This window comes from Meles meles, chromosome 8 (genome assembly GCF_922984935.1).
Source record: "Meles meles chromosome 8, mMelMel3.1 paternal haplotype, whole genome shotgun sequence".
In the NCBI taxonomy this organism is placed as follows: domain Eukaryota; kingdom Metazoa; phylum Chordata; class Mammalia; order Carnivora; family Mustelidae; genus Meles; species Meles meles.
This window is the reverse complement of record NC_060073.1, coordinates 15,614,207-15,636,545: the sequence shown is the minus strand read 5'-3', so window position 1 is coordinate 15,636,545 and position 22,339 is coordinate 15,614,207. Positions and strand designations below refer to the sequence as shown.

General features: G+C 36.7%; 1 protein-coding gene and 2 pseudogenes across 1 annotated transcript; all 3 read left to right on the top strand.

Annotated features, from left to right (window-relative positions):
* The window catches only part of LOC123948505, a 372,440-nt pseudogene that overhangs the window by 339,921 nt on the left and 10,180 nt on the right, over positions 1-22,339 (top strand).
* Positions 860-1,795, top strand: LOC123948491 (olfactory receptor 4P4-like). Its single transcript, XM_046015672.1, has one exon. It carries the CDS (start codon positions 860-862, stop codon positions 1,793-1,795), a length of 936 nt encoding a protein of 311 aa, XP_045871628.1.
* Positions 5,745-6,673, top strand: LOC123948499 (annotated as a pseudogene).

Here is a 22,339-nt window from a genome sequence, read left to right as displayed (position 1 = left end):
ATGGTTTTACATCACCCATTGACAATAGCTGACCTGGTAGGAAAGTATAGTATGTTCAACATGACTTATAATTCTGTAGTTCAAAAAATGCACATTTCTTCAGGATTCATTCCCTAGAAAATTAAGGCCATTTCCTGAGATCATTTTAAAATAAGGAAGGTGATTTTATATGTAAGTTATAAGAATTGGGAAGTATGGGGGAAAAAAAAACTTTCGTTCTTTTAGACTTAATACTGTAATTAGTATTTCTTTATCAAAAGTATTTATAAGAATATTAATAAATATTCATAGTAATAAGATATTAATACCATTAATAAAGTATTAATAACACTGATTAAAAAGTAATAGTAGCAATAACATGTATTTTCAAAATAGTACTTACATATTTAAATAATTACCTAGTAATATTGATAAAAACATGTAATTATTTTCATTATTGCCATTATAAATTTTTCATGATAGATTTACAAAAGACAGCATAATTGGAATAAACAGCTCACTTCCCTAAAATTATTCTTAACACTAATTATGAAAATATACATTTTTTTTTTTTTAAGATTTTATTTATTTATTTGACAGAGAGAGATCACAAGTAGGCAGAGAGGCAGGCAGAGAGAGTGAGAGGGAAGCAGGCTCCCTTCAGAGCAGAGAGCCGGATGTGGGACTCGATCCCAGGACCCTGAGATCATGACCCGAGCCGAAGGCAGCGGCTTAAACCACTGAGCCACCCAGGCGCCCCGAAAATATACATTTTAATACATTTTATGTATACTGTTGCTACAGTTAATATTCACCTAGAATTATCTTTTATACTTTCAGAAATATAAGTCCTATGGAAGCCTTCACAAAGGCCAAATATATGAAAACCCAGAGAAACATCTCAGAATTCATACTTCTAGGACTTTCATATGACCAGAACATAGAAATATTTTGCTTTGGGCTCTTCTTATTCTTCTATGTTGCCCTGTTGGCAGGAAAGCTTCTGATCCTTGTCTCCATTCGATGCAGTTCCCTTTTTCACCAACCCATGTACTACTTCCTCATCCACTTATCTTCTATGGACATCTGCTATACCTCTACAGTTACACCCAAGTTAATTGCTGACCTGTTAGTGGAAAGAAAAACCATCTCCTACAGTAATTGCATGTTACAGATCTTTACCATGCACTTTTTCGGAGGCGTTGAGGTCTTCATTCTTACTGCCATGGCCTTCGATCGCTATGCTGCCATCTGCAAACCTCTCCACTATGTGGTTATCATGAACAGGAAAAGATGCCACCTCCTAGTCTTAGCTGCTTGGGCTGGTGGGGCCATCCATGCCTTACCTCTGTTTTCTACTGCAATTGGTTTGCCCTTCTGTGGTCCTAATGAAATTGATCACTACTTTTGTGATGTTTTTCCTTTGCTAATGTTGGCCTGTACTGATACCTACATCACTGGTGTCCTTGTGGTTGCCTTTTCAGGTATGATTTCCTTAGTAACCTTTATTGTCTTATTTGTTTCTTATGGGATAATATTGTTCACTTTAAGAAATCTCTCAGCTGAGGGAAGACGCAAAGCCCTCTCCACCTGTTGGTCTCATGTCACTGTGGTCATCTTATTTTTTGGGCCTGCAATCTTTATCTACCTTAGACCACCTACTACTTTTCCTGAGGACAAAATATTTGCTCTATTTTACACCATCATTGCTCCTATGTTCAATCCCTTAATCTATACCCTAAGAAATTCAGAGATGAATAAAGCAGTGAGAAAGGTTTGGTGTTCATCACTATTTTCAAAGGAAGCACACTCTTAATTTGAAAAAGTTCATTGGCTAATCGACTCTGAGAAAGAAAAGAGGAAGATGTGAATGAAGAAGGCAGGGACAAGATCATGGGGATTATGGACCATCACTGTGATGTGGGGAATGAATGGATGCAATAGGACTACAGGATTTATATGATCATTGAACAAGTACTGATGCTTGCATACCAAAATTAATTGTGAAATAAGTTAATTTTGTGGGGTATTAACATAGTATAGGTAGGGGAACGTTCATGAAAAAAGAATTGAGCCAAAGCAAAGAAATCAATTATATATTATTAGTGAATTACAAAGGGAAATATCTTAATGATAGTTTTCTTAATACACTAACTTAATGCACTAACAGACGTTCTTGTTAGTTCAGAAGTTGTAATGTTAAAAATCAACAACAACAACAATAATAATAAGCAAACAATTTAAATTTCTGTTAGAACATTCCTTAGTTCATACAAATTAGTTGTGCAAATGAACTAATATTTAGAGTAGAATATGTTTTATTTTTAAGATTTATTTTTTTGAGAGAGAGAGAGAGCACATGAGTGAGCAGGAGCAGGGGTTCAAGGTGGCAGGGTAGAGCGAGAGGTACAAACAGACTTCCCACTGAGCAGGGGTCCTGATGCAGGGCTCTATCCCAGGACCCTGGCAACTGAGCCAAAGGCTCAGCTTTTTACAGAACTAAAATAATTTAGCAATCCCACTCCTTAACATTCACCCAAAGGAGTTAAAAACTTATGTCCACAAAAAAACATGTACGCGCATACTTAACAGCAGCTTTATTCACAATTGTCCATACAACTGAAAGCAGCCAAGACGTCCTTCAGTAAGTGAGAATAAATAAACTGCAACATCACACAGTGGAGTATTATTCATTGCCAAGAGAAATGAGCTACAGGTCATGAAAAGGCTTGAAGACCCTTACACAATGTGTTCCTCATGGTACTTGCATTCAGCTCTATCACAGATATGAGATTCTTCTTGATCTTCACTGTCACTAACTTTCTTGTTTCATGTCTTACTAACTAGACTTTTAGGAGCTCAGTGTCCAGCTCATAACCGGGTTCAATAATAATTGTTGAATGAATAGATGAGCCAATAGCCACAACCGTATTGAAATGATTGTGTTTTCTGCACACTCTTTTTCACCCTCTGTCTTTGTTATGAATCCTCTCCTGGGAATCCTCTAAGGTAACACATGTCTATTCATTCTGATGATTCTCTTTAATTTTTGTGCCCCTTTTGGTGTGTTTTCATCTAGGAAATCTTCCTGACCCCATGGAATTTGTTGTGTGCCCCTCAAACATGCTTGACCATATGCTGTCCCTACTGTGTGTCACTATCACAAGGCTATTTTTATTGATGTAAAAATTACTTGATAAATTTCAATTGATAGTTATGATTTTAAAAGATTTTAACAAATGATGAAATTAAAAAAAGTATTCTGCTATTACCATGTCATTCTATGTTTTCAATATAATTCCAGTAACATCTCAACAGTATTTTTAAAGAAATTAACAATTCCATTCTGAAATTTATATAGAAATACACAAATTCCAAGGAATCTCGAAGATTCACACACACACAACACACACGCACACAATATAGTTTGGATGCTCACTCTATTGAAATTCAAGAATTTCTATTAAGCTGCGTAATCAATGTTGTGTGGTGTTGGCACGAAGGTAGACACGGAGAACTTGAAACCAATAGAAAGCCCAGAAATAGGCCTAAATATATGAATTTTTACACAGATGTCAAGTAATTCAATGGGTAAAATATAGACTTTTCCACAAATTATACTGGATCTATTGGATATCCATATGAGGAATAAAAATCTAAACCACAACCTCACCTCATACCATATACACAAATGAACTTAATATGAGTGTGAGGACTACATGTTAAAGCTAAATCTATGGAAACTGCCAGAGAATTTTTTTTTTAACCTCATGAGTAGAACAATAACCATCAGATGCAAAATAATCATGGCCAAAAGAAAAAAATTTTTTAAATTGGAATTCATTGAAGTTTTAAAAGTCAGTGCTTATCAGGTAACACCACTTTGAAAAATGAAGAGGCAATCCATGGATCAGGTGAAAATTTTGTAGACATACAAAACATATATTTGACAAATACCTGTATTATATGTAAAGAACATTTAGAACTTAGTAATAAGGAAACCAGAACCCCTTAGTTTTAAATATTATGCAAACTACTTGAACAAAAATGTAAAAAAGAAGGTATACAAATGGATAATAATAAGATGAAAGAAAATCTCAACATCATTAGTCATCAGAGAAAACACATGTAAACCACAACAATACATCACCACAAGTCTCCTAGAGAAGACGACAGAAGTCAAGATAAAAAGAGCTTTCAATGAACACAGTAAAATATTTTTATTTTTATTTGATTTTCTTAGTTTTGATTTTTTTTTTTAATTTGATAACTGGGAGTTGAAACGTGTGTGTATGTGTGTGTGTGTGTGTCCTAATGAAATTGGGTTATAGACACTGGCCTCAAAAGTAGTAATAAAGTGATTACAGTTATTGTGGTCATACAAGAAAAATATTATTAGTTCAATGTTGTTAATTATAACAATATAGCACATGGGTAATAATTTGAAGGAAAACCATGAGGAAGTATAATCTGAAGTAATTTTAGTTCCTGCTCTTTATTAGCATCTTGATCGTGGCAGGATCTTTACCTCCTCTATGTTTCTATTACTTAACATATAAAATAATTGTCAAAACAAGAGCTGGAGTTATCTTACAGGTTTGTGGTGGGGATTAAATCAGCAAAAATCTGCAAAAAATCTGAAGGCCACTAAATATTCAATTTTAGTAAATATTGTTATTGTTATTATTACCATCAAACTAATTCTCTGACACTGATTCCTCATCTCAAAATGGATGGAATAATACCAAACAAATGGGATGTTATCAGTATTCAATGAGATCCTATATATACAATACTTGCTATTATGCCATGAACATATTAATCAATTATTTAAGACTCTCTCTCTCTCTATATATATATATAATTACCAAATATATTATTATTATTTTTTAAAGATTTTATTTATTTATTTGATAGGCAGAGATTTCAAGTAGGCAGAGAGGCAGGCAGAGAGAGAGAGGAGGAAGCAGGCTCCCTGTGAGCAGAGAACCCAATGCGGGGCTTGATGCCAGGACCCTCGGATCTGCCCTGCTGAGGGTAGAGGCTTTAACCCACTGAGCCACCCAGGCGCCCCACCAAATATATTATTTTATATAAACAATAGCATTATTAATTATTTTTATAGTTGCTTTTGTATATTTTACATACCCACAACCAATACATTGTTAATCCTATGTCAAGTAATATAAATAATCTCTTAACTGGGATTTCTGTCTCTGGCTTCCAACCCCTTACTGAACCTCACCCCACTTCATCCAACAAACATGAAAATCTTTATTAAAATTATATCCCTTATTATCTCTCATATTATTATCTCCTATCTCCAAATTCCCTTTCACTTTCCCATGTATATTCTCACTGTCTTCTCATGGTTTCCCATTTCCTAAAGATAATGGGATTCACAGCTTTTATATCATAAACTACCTCTCTTTTCTAACTTAGCTGTCAATATGTATTCAATTGGCTGCTTCCTGCTACATAACTAATCACCTCAGATGACGAAGTGTGCACAAATGATCTCCAGCCTGTGTGTTTAAAAAGTTCCCCATGGCCATACTCAACAGAAATTTCAACTAGTAAACAACTTATATGTGATCTTAAAGAACTCATAATTTATTTTCTATCTCAGAATACCATATGAGAATTCACAGTTCAATAGAATCTAGGTATGTATTGCTTACTAGATGAAAAAGCTTAATACATTCAAGGTTACATTAATCCAAAGGAATTTTTTCAGGTAATGCAATTATTCATAATATGATATAATGGAGAACAGAAACAACGTGACAGAGTTTGTTCTACTGGGACTCACAGAGAATCCAAAGATGCAGAAAATCATATTTGTCATCTTTTTGATGATTTATATCATCTCTGAGGTAGGAAATATACTCACTGTGGTCACTATCACTACCAGCCCATTATTGGGGTCTCCCATGTACTATTTCCTGGCCTATCTCTCTTTCATTGATGCCTGCTATTCTTCTGTTAATACCCCTAAACTGATCATAGATTCACTCCGTGAAAAGAAGACCACCACATTCAATGCATGTATAATCCAAATCTTTGGGGAACATTTCTTTGGAGGGCTGATGTCATCCTACTTACTGTGATGGCCTATGACCGCTATGTGGCCATCTGCAAGCCATTGCACTGAACCACCATCATGAATCGGCGGGTGTGTGGCCTGTTAATAGGAGTGGTGTGGGTGGGAGGCTTTCTTCATGCAGCCATACAGACCCTCTTTATCATCCCTTTACCTTTCTGTGGCCCTAATGTCATAGATCACTTTATGTGTGATCTGAACCCTTTGCTCAATCTTGCCTGCACTGATACACACACTCTAGGCCTCTTCATTGCTGCCAACAGTGGTTTCATTTGTGTCTTCCTCTTCCTCCTCTTGATGGTCTCCTATGTGGTCATTCTGCATTCCCTAAGGAACCACAGCTTGGAGGCAAAGCGTAAAGCCCTCTTCACCTGTGTCTCCCACATCACAGTAGTTATCCTATTCTTTGTGCCCTGCATATTTGAGTACATGAGACCTGCTGTTACTTTATCTATGGATAAAGCAGTCGCAGTGTTCTACAGTATGATAACACCGATGTTAAACCCGTTAACCTATACCTTAAGAAATGATCAGATGAAAAATGCCATTAGGAAATTGTGTAGTAGAAGAGTTATTTCAAGTGAGAAATAAATATTCCTGGAGCTCAGCACTGATTCAATGAAAACAAAGGTCAAAAGGACGTTTTGGAAGTTCTGAGAAAGGAATGCCTACCAAATAAAGAAAAAATAAACTACTATGAATGCTAACTTCTGAAATGAGTGGAGCAAAAATGCGTGCAAGAAAGAAAAAAATTACCAGAGCTTTTTACATATAACATACATATATATGTATATATACAACGTGTAGTATAGGCATATATATTTTCATATGCACTATGAATATTTACTATCCATATATTCACTATCTATAAAATCTAATATATTTTTTTTAAAGATTTTATTTATTTATTTGACAGAGAGAGAGATCGCAAGTAGGCAGAGAGGCAGGCAGAGAGAGAGGGGGAAGCAGACTCCCTGCTGAGCAGAGAGCCCGATGCAGGGCTCAATCCCAGGACCCTGAGATCATGACCTGAGCCGAAGGCAGTGGCTTAATCCCCTGAGCCACCCAGGCGCCCCAAAATCTAATATATTTTATTAAGAATTCTGCTCATTTTTATATACCAGTATTGATGATACAACATGCTTCCTATAAAATTAGAGTATAAAATGACCATATTATTGTAAAAGTGAAGAGCCCTTTAACCACTGAGGGATAATGAAGATTACCCCAACTATCCAAATTCCCTTGTAGACTTCAGAGTCATATTGTATCATATGTAACATATCATGTTACCCTTCTTAGGCTGGTAACCCATTACAAAGAATCATGACTCAAATTAATGAGCATCTTATTATCTGAGAGGAATTTCTATTAAATAAAGTCACACTCCGTAGAGTACTTGACTATTTGTTAAAAATAGTTTCTACAAGTCAGCACAATGTCTCAGGCACAATAAATACTGAATGAGTGAACAATGGCATGAAGGAAGGTGACTAACGTCAAGAAAATTTAAACCAAAGAAATAATAGTGGAGACAATGGCCTTTATTTCCTGCTTTTATCTGATTCAGACTGAGATTTCTAGCGACATCTCTTTTAGGAAACCACAAATTTTTTGAACTCCTGATTAAATTATGTATTTACAAAGATTGAAAATGAGATTCTCAATGGAGCCAATATCTTACATTGATATTTACCTGCTTTTACCAAGATTTCATCATCATATGAATGTGAGCTGTTCATGACATTTTTCTGTCAATTAGATTATTTCTAGGTAACATTTCATTATGAAAAGTTATAAAAATATGTGGCTCCATGTATACACAAAACAACTTTAGTATAAATATATTACATTTTATATATGTGTGTGTGTGTGTCTGTTTGTGTATGTGTGTGTGTATAATATTCCTCATTCGTCTATCAATAAATATTTCTAGACAAAAAATATATCAGACACATTGAAGGTTGCTGAGCCTTCAGTGGTGAATAGAGCTGAACAAAGGTCTTGCAATCAAAAAGCTTCAGATCCACTGAGAGATACCCAGAGGGGAGCAGAATATGATAAGACCATGTTATAAATGGGAAGGTAGTGGTAGCACAGGGGGGCAACGAAAGCATGTTTGAGGGACAAACAACAAAGACCGGGAGGTCAGGAAGATTTCCTAGATGAAAATATCAAAAATGGACCCGAAGGAGGAAAGGGAATCATGAGAGTGAATAGGCATGTGTTAGGGTAAGATTATTCTTAGGAGAGGTTGTATAACAAAGACGAAGGGTGAACAAGAGTATGCAGAAAACACAATCTTTTAACATGCTTCTGGCTATTGGCTCATCTCTTCATTCAATAATTTAGCTTCTTCTGTGTGTCGGGTTATAAGCTGGACACTGAGCTCCTAAAAGTCTACTTAGTAAGACATGAAACTAGAAAGTTAGTAACAGGGAAGATAAGAAGAGTCTCATATCTGTGATAGAGCTGCATGCCAAGTACCATGGGGAACACATTGGAAGGTTCTTCATCCCTTTTCATGGCCTGGAACTCATTTCTCTTGGCAGTGAATAATACTCCACTGTCTGATGTTGCAGTTTGTCTATCCTCACCTACTGAAGGATGTCTTGACTGCTTCCAGTTGTATGGACAATTATGAATAACGATGCACTTAAACATGTGTGTGCAGGATTTTTTGTAGACATAAGTTTTTAACTCCTTTGGGTAAATGACAAGGAGTGGGATTGCTAAACTGTTTAAGTTCTATAAAAAACTGACAAAGTTTCTTCCCAATTGGCTGCACCATTTTGCTTTCCCTTCAGCAATGAATGAGAGTTCTTGTTCCACATCCTCACCCGCATCTGTTGATGATGATGTACCATATTTTGGCCACCCTAGTATTGCTTAAAAAAAAAACAAAAACAACAACAAAATAAAACATCTTTTGAGTCATTTGCTTATCCAAAATGTGCAGATTAAGTAATTCAAGAAGGCCCGTGGACTTGAAGCCAATTGGTATAAACCTCACAATTAAAACATGACAGGTTCAGAATCGATGGCATGCATGTTTGACCTGACATAAAGATATGGAAGCCCATCTATCACTGTGAATTCTAAGATCAAAAGAGTGTGCTCTGGTCAACTTATGATGAATTCTAAATACAACAAATGTTTACTTAAAGTTAGGTGATTCCAAGGACATTGGGTCATTACCCAAAGTTACTGGGGTGTGAGCAATGGAATCAGAATTGTCTGTTAGAATACTGTTTCCTTTGTTCTTCAAGTCTAAGGATTCACATTGCACAAGTAAACCCATTACCGTTCAGAGAAAAATATGAATGCCAATTTTCTGGGTGGGAAGCAGTGACATAACAGACACGTGTTCCCACATGATAAGGTAGTAAAGATGGAAAAGAGAGACCGGACAGCTACTAAGGGAAGAAGAAGTAGAGGGGATAAGATTAAAAATGTTGGGTAAGGGGACCTGGGTGGCTCAGTCATTAAGGGTATGCCAGGTCCTAGGATCAAGCCTTGCATTGGGCCTCCTGCTTGACTGGAAGCCTGCTTCTTCCTCTCCCGCTTCCCCTACTTGTGTTCTCTCTCTTGCTGACAGATAAAAATGTAAAATCTTTTTAAATATAAGTAAAATAAAAAGGAAGGTAAACAGCTGATGTGAGAGGAATCCACTATATTTACCATGAGAATTTTCATTTATGGGTACGGAATGGAACCAAGGATCTAAGTTTTATGCATATTGACAGCTACTGTTGGGACATAATGAATCCACAGAGCTTTGGTCAGAGATCTAGGGAATCTCAAGGACACCTCAATTTTTCCCTTGATACATTTATGATACCACGTGACATAACCAAGAGAGAAATAGACTTTTTAAAAACAATACTTTTAAAAGATGATACTATCTTCTTCCTTTACTGTACTGTTTTAGAAGTTTATCACATTGTGTTATTAATAGTTTGTTCCCCCTTAGAAAGAATAGTATCCCACTGTATGGGTCTACGACATTTTTGTATACTTATTCACTAGCTGATGAACATTTGTATCACGTCCACGTAAGGACCACAGTGAATTATGCTCTGTGAACACTCATGTAGAAGACATAGGGTGGACATAAATTATCATTTCTCTTGGGTTGATACCTAGGAGTGGAATTGCTGTGTTATAAGGTAAGTGTATGCCAGCATTTTAGGAAACTGACAAAGGGTTTTCAAAAATAATGGTGCTATGTTACATTTCCACCAGCAATGTATGATCCCATTTCTCTGCAACCTCAACAACAACTGACGTTTCAGTCATTTTTTTTTAATTTATTTAGTATTTATTTATTTATTTATGGGGAATATTTTCAGCATTTTTAAAGTTAAGGTTTTTTTTTTTTTCCAAGTTTCTATTAAAATTCCAGTGAGTTAACATACAGTGTAATATTAGTTTCAGGTGGAGAATTTAATGATCCAACATTGATATTCATCACCTACTGCTCTGGGTAATCTCAAATGGAGTAACAATTAGATGGTATCAAATGTTCTAATGATGTAATGCTGTATTTTGTGCTTGAAGACAAGCTAGGGATTTACCTCTAAGCATTGGCATATTTTTTGATAAATAGTGTTTGCATTAACTTTATTTTTTAACTTTATTTTTAATTATTCTCTAAATTCTATTTCAATTTCCTTTCCCTTTTTATTAAAAATGTTTCTAAATTAACATACATTTGCAATTGAAATTTACCCTTTTATTATTGTTTCATACCTTATCTGCATTGTCATTAGATATATTGCTCTGAATGACTCAGATATTTTGACACTTGTTGAGAGTATACTTGTGGCATAAAACAGGATGAATTATTTTAAATAACTCATACTCAACAGCTGATGAGTGTACTGTTTTTTATGTATCTGGCCGCTTTCAACACTACTGCATTTTGAGTGCCTGGGTGTCTCAGTTAGTTAAGTGTCTGCCTTCAGCTCAGCTCAGGTTCTCAGTGTCCTGGGATCCAGCCTGCCATAGGTCTCCCTGCTCTGTGGGAAGCCTGCTTCTGCCTTTTCCTCTACCTGCCACTTCCCTTCTTGTGGTCTCTCCCTCTCTCCTTCAAATAAGTAAATAAAATAAATCTTTAAAAAATAAAAATAAAATAAAAAACAAATACAACTGCATTTTGACTATTCTATCTTTTTCATGCTTTCAGTTACAATTTTTTCATACCCTAGGAGTTACCTGTATGTTTTGTATAAAGCGTGTACCAATAGATGATGTACAGTCAACAAAAGACATGTTTCAAAATATTGCAAGCAACTGTACTCATAATATCCTTGCATACGAAATGCCTGAATGTTTAGCAATGAAGGAATGGGTCAGTTGTCACATATCCATGCAGTGAGATAACCCTGATCATTGAAAATAATCAGGAAATAGATAAATCATAAAGAAAGAGTCTCATGATCATACTGAGAAAAACAGACACTGAAGAGTAAAATCTGCATTACTGATTTTCTACAAATTCAAACACTAGGTAAACTTCATTCGTTTTATAGATCAAGATAGTGATTACTTTCCAAAGGTGGTCATTTTAAGGAAGTATGAAAAGGCCAACAGGTGTACTGGTCATTTGTGACTCTTTTTTTTTTTTTTTAAGATTTTATTTATTTATTTGGCAGACAGAGATCACAAGTAGGCAGAGAGGCAGGCAGAGAGATAAAAGGAAGCAGGCTCCCTGCTGAGCAGAGAACCTGATGGAGGGTTGGGACCCTGGGATTATGACCTGAGCCAAAGGCAGAGGCTTTAACACATTGAGCCACCCAGGCACCCTGCCATTTGTGACTTTTAATCTGATTGCTGATTCCATGATATTGTTCTACCCATTTATTGATCTACCCATTCTACACATGAAGATGATCTTACTCTGGTAACAAAGTTGGTCATTTTAGGCACATGCCCTTTCAAACTTTAGATTGAGAAATGTCTTACGATGTATTTGCAAAACATAAATCTTTCAATAGATCTGCTTCTCTATTATGGGGTGCCTGGGTGGCTCAGTCATTAAGTGTCTGGCTCAGGTCAGGTCATGATCCCAGGGTCCTGGGATCGAGCCCCACATCAGCCTCCCTACTTGCGGGAAGCCTGCCTCTCCCTCTCCTACTCATCCTGCTTCTGTTCCTCTCTGTTTCTCTCTCTGTCAAATAAATAAAAATACAATCTTAAGAAAAAAAAAAACCAAATTCACTTCCTTATTAGTAGCTGCTGAGAAGGCAGTTTGTCCAATTTTTCTTTGTTATAAAAGTACTGTATCCCAATTCCTAGCAGCAATGGCCACAATCACCACACTGTGGAAAGAACCAAGATGACCTTCAACAGATAAATGGATAAAGAAGATATGGCCATATATACAATGGAATACTATGCCCCCATCTTAAATGATGGATACCCAACTTTTGTATCAACAGGATGGGTGGAGGAGATTATGCTAAGTGAAATAAGTCAAGCAGAGAAGTTAATTATCTCATGGTTTTACTTACTTAAGGAGCATAAGAAATAACATGGAGAACATTATGAGAAGGAAAGGAAAAGTGAATTGGGGTAAATTGGAGGGGGAAATGAATCTTGAGAGACTGCGGACTCTGAGAAACAAACTGAGGGTTTTGGAAGAGAGGGCTTGGGGAATGAGTTAGTCTGGTGGTAGGTATTAAGGAGGGTACATATTGCATGGAGCACTGGGTGTGGTGCATAAACAATGACTCTTGGAACACTGAAAATATTAAAAAAAGTTTATATATGATTATCTCTTAAGTATATAAACCTATATGTCCTGTGTTATGATGTAGAAGGAATAAAATTTAATCTCTAAACACCAAAAAAAAAAAAGAAAGAAAAAAACAACTGTTTAATTTTTCTCCCACATTACCTTTTCCTGCTATTCCTGCTTCCTTGCACAGTGCCTCCAGAATGCCTCTAGCTCCTGCATTGCATGTTTATAACCCAAAACAATTTCAGGGACACCTGAGTGGTTCAGTCAGTTAAGCCTCTGCCTTCAGCTCAGGTCATGATCTCTGGGACTTGGGATCAAGCCCAGGGTCCCACTCCTGATCAAAAGGGAGTTGGCTACTCTCCCTCTCTCTCTGCTCCTCCTCCACTCTCCAGCGTGCACTCTCAAATAAATAAAATCTTAAATAAATAAATAAAACTCATCATTGTAACTATCTTCCTTCTCATAAACTTCCACTATCCAGTCCCTTCTCTGTCACAATTGCTATGTTCTTGGAAGATCTTATTTTACATGCTATAAAACATGAGCAATAGTTCTTACACTAAAGTTGTAAGGTTTTAAAACATTATCTGTTTTCACTAGACAAACTTTTTCAGAAGACACTTCATTTTCTTACAAGATGACTTCCTTTAGGTATTGTGCTACAGTGGCTTTTTGTGATTAATAAACTTTATTTTCTAAAACAGTTTAATTTCATACACAATAGAGTGGAAACTACAGAGATCCCATACACCCTGTCTCCCTTCACTGGGACAACCTCTCTCTCCAGAGTGCTACATGTGTTGAATCAAAGGAAGCCGCAGCAAAACACCACGATCACCCCAAATTCAGTTTACATCAGGATTCATCCTTAGTGTTGTACATTCTGAGGATTTTGATATGTATGACTTCACTCTCCAAAATTCAGCGACGTGGAGAAGAGTTTCCCTACCCTAAAAATCCTCTGTGCCCGACCTATTCATCCTCCCTAATCCTTGCCATCGAGGGACTGATCTTTTTGCTGTTTCCATAGTTGTGTCTTTTCCAGAATGTCATGTATAGATGGCCCTGCACTCAAAATCCTTTAACTTGTACTTTTCTGACAATACGGTGGTGTAAAAGTGATACACATGCCATAGAAACTGTACTTTCAATTTTGAATTCGGGTCTTCCCCCACGTTAGTGATAGGCAGTACAATCCTCTCTTGTGATGCTGGGCAGAGGCAGCAAGGCCCAACTCCCAGTCAGCCAAGCAATTACGAGGGTCAACAATCAATACACTTACAAACATGTGTACCCATGTAACCATTCTGATTTCCATGAGCCCTAGACTATTTAATAAATTGCTTGAGATAATGCTTTCGTACAAAATAGGCTTCATAATCGATGACATTGCCCAACTGAGGCTAAAAATGTAAGTGTTCTGAGCACACTTATGGTAGGCAGGCTAAGCTATGAGTTTTGGTAGGTCAGGAAGATTTCCTGCATCTTTAACGTGAACGAGGGTGGCTCAGTCAGTTAAGCAGCTGCTTTCGGCTCAGGTCATGATCCCAGGGTCCTGGGATCAAGTTCCACATCTGGTTCCCCACTCAGGGGGAAGTCTGCTTCTCCCCTCCCTCTGCCCTCCACCCTGCTTGTGATGTCTCTCTCTCTCTCTCACACATATTCTCTCACTCACTTTCAAATAAATAATAACATCTATAAGAATAAAAACTAAGAGTCTTAAAAATGATATTTTCTGCTTATATTGGGTTCACTGGGACATAACTCCCTTGTAAGTGGAGGAAGAAATCTAGTTGAAATCATACAAAAGGAGGCACCTTTACGTTGGCTTCTTTCATTCTGAAACATGTATTTAGGATTCTGCCTTATGTGTACATTTTGGATTATACTATTTATGAAGGAAAAGAACCTGTCATATTTAAACAAGGTTTCTCCCACATATTCAAGTTTTCCTTTATTATAACAGAATGTAGAGTGCTACAAACTTATCATGTTTGACTCAGAAGAAATTCTCTGTTTTAGGAATACAATGATTTGAAATATTAGAATTTTTTTATTGTAGATATTAAAGCATTTGCTGGTCTTTTACAAAAACATTTTATTTATTTATTTGACACAAAGAGAGAAAGAGAGTGAGAGAGAGGGAGAACAAGGAGGGAAGCAGTAGAGGGAGAAGGAGAAGCAGGCTCTCAGCAGAGCAGAGAGCCATATGGGACTCGATCCTAGGACCCAGGTACCATGACCTGACCCTAAGCCAGTCACTTAACCAAGTGAGCCACACAGGCACCCAAAATGGTCTTTTTAAAATAAGAATAGAGAGGACTGCTTATATTGAAAATTGGGGAAACAATGAAATTCACTTCCTACTTGAGGATTGTTTATCTAACTCTACTGTTTTGCTCCGCAAAAGACAGGATTTTGCTTGTAGCAAATGTGCCATTGAAACTAAGGCATGCTAAAACTTATTGAGAGTAATCAAATTCTCATATGCTGCAAGAGAAATTATATGCTTTAGAGTGAAATTATAGGAAATAAATATTTTAAAAACCCACATAATTAGCCTAGCACATGTGTGGTGGGACCCTTCCCAAACCAAGGTGACAAGGGTAATTCACTGACCATAAGATCTGAGTGGCTGTCTGGTTAGATTTGGGGCTGCATCAGGAAGCATTTCATTCTCAGATACTCACTCTGCCAGTTTGTCTCTAGTACCAAAACCTGAAGTCAAATGCAGAGAGTTACAAACCTAGAATTCAAATAAATCCAGATGAATTCTCTGGAAATATTTTCAAATGTCCTAACGTTTCTACAGTTTCTAAGGGATGTGCCTTCCCATATTCACCAAGACTCAGTGGTGCAAGAAGTGGATCTTCATCCCTCAGGGAAGCAGCCTGAGAATTTTGAAAGCCGATATAGCTCCTTAATGATAGCTCAGAGGGAAAATAAGCAACATGGGTTTTTATATTCTTGAAAAAGCTAATAAGAGTATATAGGTCCCAGGAATCGTCCCGTTATTTTATGCCTATTCCTGAAGACAATTCGGTTCAGAGGAACACAATAAAAACTTAAATGATAATGTGAAACTTTATAGGTCTTTGAAATCTTTATGTAATTATAATCCCAAAGACATTTCTAGACAGATCTTGGCCCAAGAGTTGCAAAGACATTGTCACATTAACATGCTTGGTGCTCTAGGGTATAAACTCTCTGCAGTTGCCCCCATAGGAAATAATTGGCCCCTTTTCCCTGAAGGCCTCAAAAGCCTATAGAGTGTGACTGCCCTGTGCTCCAGCTTTCTGAAGAATAGGAGGGAAATTGTAGCCTGTAATAGCATCAGGTTAGTGCAGGAAAAGCTGAGCTGAAGAAGGACAAGGAGACAAGATGACTAGTTTTAGTCCTTTTTTCGGAAATTATCGAGATCTTTGGTGTGCAGGGCAGGTAGATAAATGAAATCAGTGATTTTGATATTTTGTTGGTTTGATGTTAGCATTGATGAATGAGCAGATGGAATACAGTAGGAAAGAAAAATAAAAAAGAAAGAAAGATATAAAGAGCTCTTCTCCCTAATTTGGGAGGGAGGAAATGCACAAATATTGTGAAAAAATCAGACTAAGGAGCCAAGTACATCAAAACCGATAATGTGTCTCCCATCTGGTTCTTTCTCTGCTCACTGACTAGTCACAGGTGGTTTAGACTCAGCTCATCTGCCTGCACTGAAGCCAGTCAGTCTCTCTCTTCCACATGCCAACACATGCGTGTGACGTTTTCATATGCAAGAAGGGTCAGGAAATCAAATTTTATAACATTTAATCTGTTTCAGATCAATCCACTCAATCAAAGGACAACAAAAATCTGCTGAGAGATTGTTGGTTGGATTAAGCTCATTATATTACCTCTTGTTCATGGTAATGCATATTTCAACACACATATTATTAGCTTTACTGTGTACATAAAAACACAGAAGGTTCTGAAGGTTGAATAACTAGTTCAAATAACCAGTAAGCAACTGGAGCAAGAACATGCTTGTTTCTAGTTTCCTGCTTCCTTTAGGACTTTAAATGTTTAATAACCCTGAGGAAATGAGAGATTCAAGCACTTTATCTTAAAGGACATGATAACCCAGTGATTTAGAGCTTATCTATAGCAGTGTTATCCAGTGTTGACCAAGCTATGCTCCAGAGCTAGCCTGCACAGATCCATGTCAGGATACAGCTGGTCATATCTCCAACCTTCTCCTCTACACACACAGTGGACAACATTTAGAGAAGGATACCATTTAATTCACATCCTCAACTGTTCAGTTCATCCCTCTTTGTAAACTAGCTCTGCTGCATAGTTGTAATTTTGGTGAAGAAGCGCAAATCATCGTTTTTTATGAACACTTTTTTTTTAGATATATTTATTTATTTTAGAAGTGGAGAGAAATAATGAGCATGGTAGATGGGCAGAAGGAGAGAGGTAGAAATTCTCTAACAGACTTCCCCCTTAGTGCTGAGTCCATCAAGGGTGCTCTATCTCAGGACCCTGAGGTTGCAATCTGAGCCCAAACCTGAATTTCAAAGCTGAACCAAATTCTCCACCACCAAGGGGCCCCTCTTTAGGACACCTTCGTTGCACATGTTTAGAAAATTTTTCTTATAATCCAAGGTCATGAAGATCTTTTTCTATGTTTTACACAACATTTTTTAACTTTTACATTCCACATATAGCTCTAAGTCCATTTTAAATAAATCTTTACAGGTATGATATACAGATAAAAGTCTTTTCTGTTTTGTTTTGTTTTGTTTTGTTTTGTGTAGTAAGATGCCCAGTATTTCTACCCTCATTTTTTGCAAAAAATATTTTTCACCACTCAATTGACTGCAGACTTTGCTGAGATTAGTGGACCATGTAAGTGTGGGTCTACTACTGGGCTCTCTACTTGCTTTGTTGGTCTTCTCAGGTGTCATTATTAAAATACCACATCATTTTGAACACAACAATTTTGTAACATCACTGGAAATCAGATCGTGTAAGTTCTCAAATTCTTTCTCTTTTTATGTTGTGAGACCTAACTTAGGGCCCTCTTATTTCTATATGAGTTTTAAAACTGTTTGGAAAAGTTTGAATATGTTCCTATAATTATGCTTGAGAAAGTGTGAATCTGGAAATGCCTTTGGGGAGAATTCACCTCTTAATAATGTTGAGACATCTGTCCACAAACAGTATTTCTTCTGCTTATTAAGGTGTTTATATTCTCTTAACAAATATTTTGCTTTCAGAGTCCATTTTCCTTTTATCTTGCTACATTTATTCTTTTTTTAAAATTATTTTTATTAACCCATGGTACAATTAACCACAGGAGTACAGGCCTGCGAATCATTAGGTTGACACTTTCACAGCACTCACCACAGCACATACACTCCCCAATGTCCATAACCCAATCGCCATCTCCATAATGTACATTTATTCTACTTATTTTATAATTTTAGTCATTACAAATGGATTATTAATATCTAATTTCTGTTTGTTAGTTACTAGTACAAACTATGAAATTGAACTCTGTATATATTTTGTTATGACTTGATATTATGCTAAACTCACATTAGAAAGTAGGAGAACTAAAATTGTCTGTACTCACAGTCAAATGATTACCTGTACAAAAGTTCTAAGTGTCCGTGTGCGTGTCTACTAATGTAATAGTGTTATATACACTTGCCTCTAAAGTAGTAATAAAGCAATTATAATTATTATGATTATGTAAAAAAGAGATTAATAGTTTGGTGTTGTTAATTATAACAATATAGAGCATGGGTAAGAACCTTAAGGAAAATCATTAACTATTATACCCTGAAGGTATCTTGGTTCCGCCCTTAATTAGCATCTTGATCTTGCCAGGATCTTTAACTTCTCTATCTTTCTATTGCAAAATGTATAAAATAGTATGAAAACAATAGCAGGAATTACCTTAGAGGTATGTGGTGGGGATTAAGTCAGCAAATGCCTCCAAACTCATTCAGAGCCACTAAATATTCAACTTAATAAATATAATTATCATTATTATTACCATTAACCTAAGTCTCTGACACTGCTTTCTCATCTCACAGTGGATGGAATAATACCAGCCACAAAGGATATTGTCAGTATTTAATGGGATCCTGTGTACAGAGCACTTGCTGCTATGCCATGAATATAGCAATCAGTTATTAATACATACATATCAATACATATATATACATATATGTATATGTATATGTGTGTGTGTGTCTGTGTGTATATATATATCTATATCTATATATATAGATAGATATATATATATACAGTATTGTATTTAGACAAAAGCATTATGATTTATTTATGGTCACTTTTGTATACTTTCTTTACAGACCCACCACCAATGCCCTGAAAGTCATCTGTTAAGTATTAGAAAGAACATCGTAAATGGGGTTTCTTTCTCCAGCTTCCATCCCCTCAATGAACCTCACCCCACTTCATCCAGACACATGTAGATCTTTATTAATATTATATTCCTTACTCACCATTCCTCATACTCTTCTCACTTTTCCATTAATAGTCTCAATTTCTCCCATTGGTTCCCTGTTCCTAAGGAAGGAAATAATCAAGATTAGAAATAATCAAGATTAGAGCAGAGATCAATGAGGTAGAAACCAGAGATACAGTAGAATACATCAATGAAATTAGAAGCTGTTTTTTTGAAAGAATCAATAAGATCGATAAACCATTGGCCACACTGATTTAAAAGAAAAGAGAGAAAGCCCAAATTAATAAAATTATGAATGAATAGGGAGAGATCACAACTAACACCAAGGAAATAGAAACAATCATCAGAAATTATTACCAACAGTTATATGCCAATAAGCTAAGCAACCTAGATGAAATAGATGCATTCCTGGAAAACGATAAGCCCCCAAAATTGAACCAGGAAGAAACTGACAACCTGAATAGATCTAGTAACGAGATTGAAGCAGTGATCAAAAACCTTCCAAAAAACAAGAGCCCAGGACCTGACGGATTCCCTGGGGAATTCTACCAGACTTTCAAAGAAGAAATAACACCAATTCTCCTGAAGCTGTTTCAAAAAATTGAAGCAGAAGGAAAACTTCCAGACACTTTTTATGAAGCCAGCATTACCCTGATCCCCAAACCAGGCAAAGACCTACCAAAAAGGAGAATTTCAGACCAATATCACTGATGAATATGGATGCCAGGATTCTCAACAAGATCCTTGCAAACAGGATCCAATAGTACATTAAAAAAGATTATCCACCATGACCAGGTGGGATTCATCCCTGTGTTGCAAGGATGGTTCAACTTTTGCAAATCAATCAATGTGATAGAACAATTCAATAAGAGAAGAGAAAAGAACCATGTGGTCCTCTCAATTGATGCAGAAAAAACATTTGACAAAATCCAGCATCCGTTCCTGATTAAAACGCTTCAAAGTATAGGGATAGAGGGAACATTCCTGAACTTCATAAAATCTATCTATGAAAGACCCACAGCAAATATCATCCTCAATGGGAAAAAGCTTGCAGCCTTCCCGCTGAGATCAGGAACACAAGGATACCCACTCTCACCACTCTTGTTCAACATGGTATTAGAAGTCCTAGCAGCAGAGGGGCGCCTGGGTGGCTCAGTGGGCTAAAGCCTCTGCTTTCGGCTCAGGTCATGATCCCAGGGTCCTGGGATCGAGCCCCACATCGGGCTCTCTGCTCCTCAGAGAGCCTGCTTCCTCCTCTCTCTCCCTGCCTGCCTCTCTTGCCTACTTGTAACCTCTGTCTGTCAAATAAATAAATAAAATATTAAAAAAAAGAAGTCCTAGCAGCAGCAATCAGACAACAAAGAGAAATAAAAGGTATCCAAATTGGCAATGAAGAAGTCAAACTCTCTCTCTTCGCAGATGACATGATTCTTTATATGGAAATCCCCAAAGACTCCACCCCCAAAATACTAGAACTCATACAGAAATTCAGTAACGTGACAGGATACAAAGTCAATGTACAGAATCAGTGGCTTTCTCGAACCATAACAATGAAAATACAGAAAGGGAAATTAGAGAATCAATTCCGTTTACTCTATCACCAGGAATCATAAGATACCTGGGAATAAACCTAACCAAAGAGATAAAGGATCTGTATTCGAGGAACTACAGAACACTCATGAAAGAAATTGAAGAAGACACAAAAAGATGCATTCCATGCTCTTGGATTGGAAGAATAAATATTATTAAAATGCCTATACTGCCCAGAGCAATCTATACTTTTAATGCCATTCCGATCAAAATTCCACCGGTATTTTTGAAAGAGCTGGAGCAAATAATCCTAAAATTTGTATGGAATCAGAAGAGACCCCGAATTGCTAAGGAAATGTTGAAAAACAAAAACAAAACTGGCGGCATCATGTTACCTGATTTCAAGCTTTACTACAAAGCTGTGATCATCAAGACAGTGTGGTAATGGCATAAAAACAGATACATAGACCAGTGGAACAGAGTAGAGAGCCCAGATATGGACCCTCAACTCTATGGTCAAATAATCTTCGACAAAACAGGAAAAAATATACAGTGGAAAAAAGACAGTCTCTTCAATAAATGGTGTTGAGAAAACTGGACAGCTATATGTAGAAGAATGAAACTCGACCACTCTCTTACACTGACACAAAGATAAACTCAAAATGGATAAAAGACCTCAACGTGAGACAGGAATCCATTAGAATCTTAGAGGAGAACATAGGCAGTAACCTCTTCAATATTAGCCACAGTATCTTCTTTCAAAATACGCTTCCAAAAGGAAAGGAAACAAATCCAAAATGAACTTTGGGTACTTCATCAAGATAGAAAGCTTCTGCACAGCAAAGGAAACAGTCAAAAAAACAAAGAGACAACCCATGGAATGGGAGAAGATATTTGCAAATGACAGTACAGACAAAAGGTTGATATCCAGGATCTATAAAGAACTCCTCAAACTCAACACACACAAAACAGATAATCACATCAAAAAATGGGCAGAAGATATGAACAGACACTTCTCCAATGAAGACATACAAATGGCTATCAGACACATGAAAAAATGCTCATCATCACTGGCCATCAGGGAGATTCAAATTAAAACCATATTGAGATATCACCTTACACCAGTTAGAATGGCCAAAATTAGCAAGACAGGAAACAACGTGTGTTGGAGAGGATGTGGAGAAAGGGCATCCCTCTTACACTGTTGGTGGGAATGCAAGTTGATGCAGCCACTTTGGAGAACAGTGTGGTGATTCCTCAAGAAATTAAGAATAGAGCTTTCCTATAAACCTGCAATTGCACTGCTGGGTATTTACCCCAAAGATACAGATGTATTGAAAAGAAGAGCCATCTGTACCCCAATGTTTATAGCAGCAATGGCCACAGTCGCCAAACTGTGGAAAGAATCAAGATGCCCTTCAACGGATGAATGGATAAGGAAGATGTGGTCCATATACACGATGGAGTATTATGACTCCATTAGAAAGGATGGATACCCAAC

Excerpts from the sequence above, each read along its gene's own strand:
- LOC123948491 (XM_046015672.1), top strand. The coding sequence starts at position 860 with ATGAAAACCCAGAGAAACATCTCAGAATTCATACTTCTAGGACTTTCA.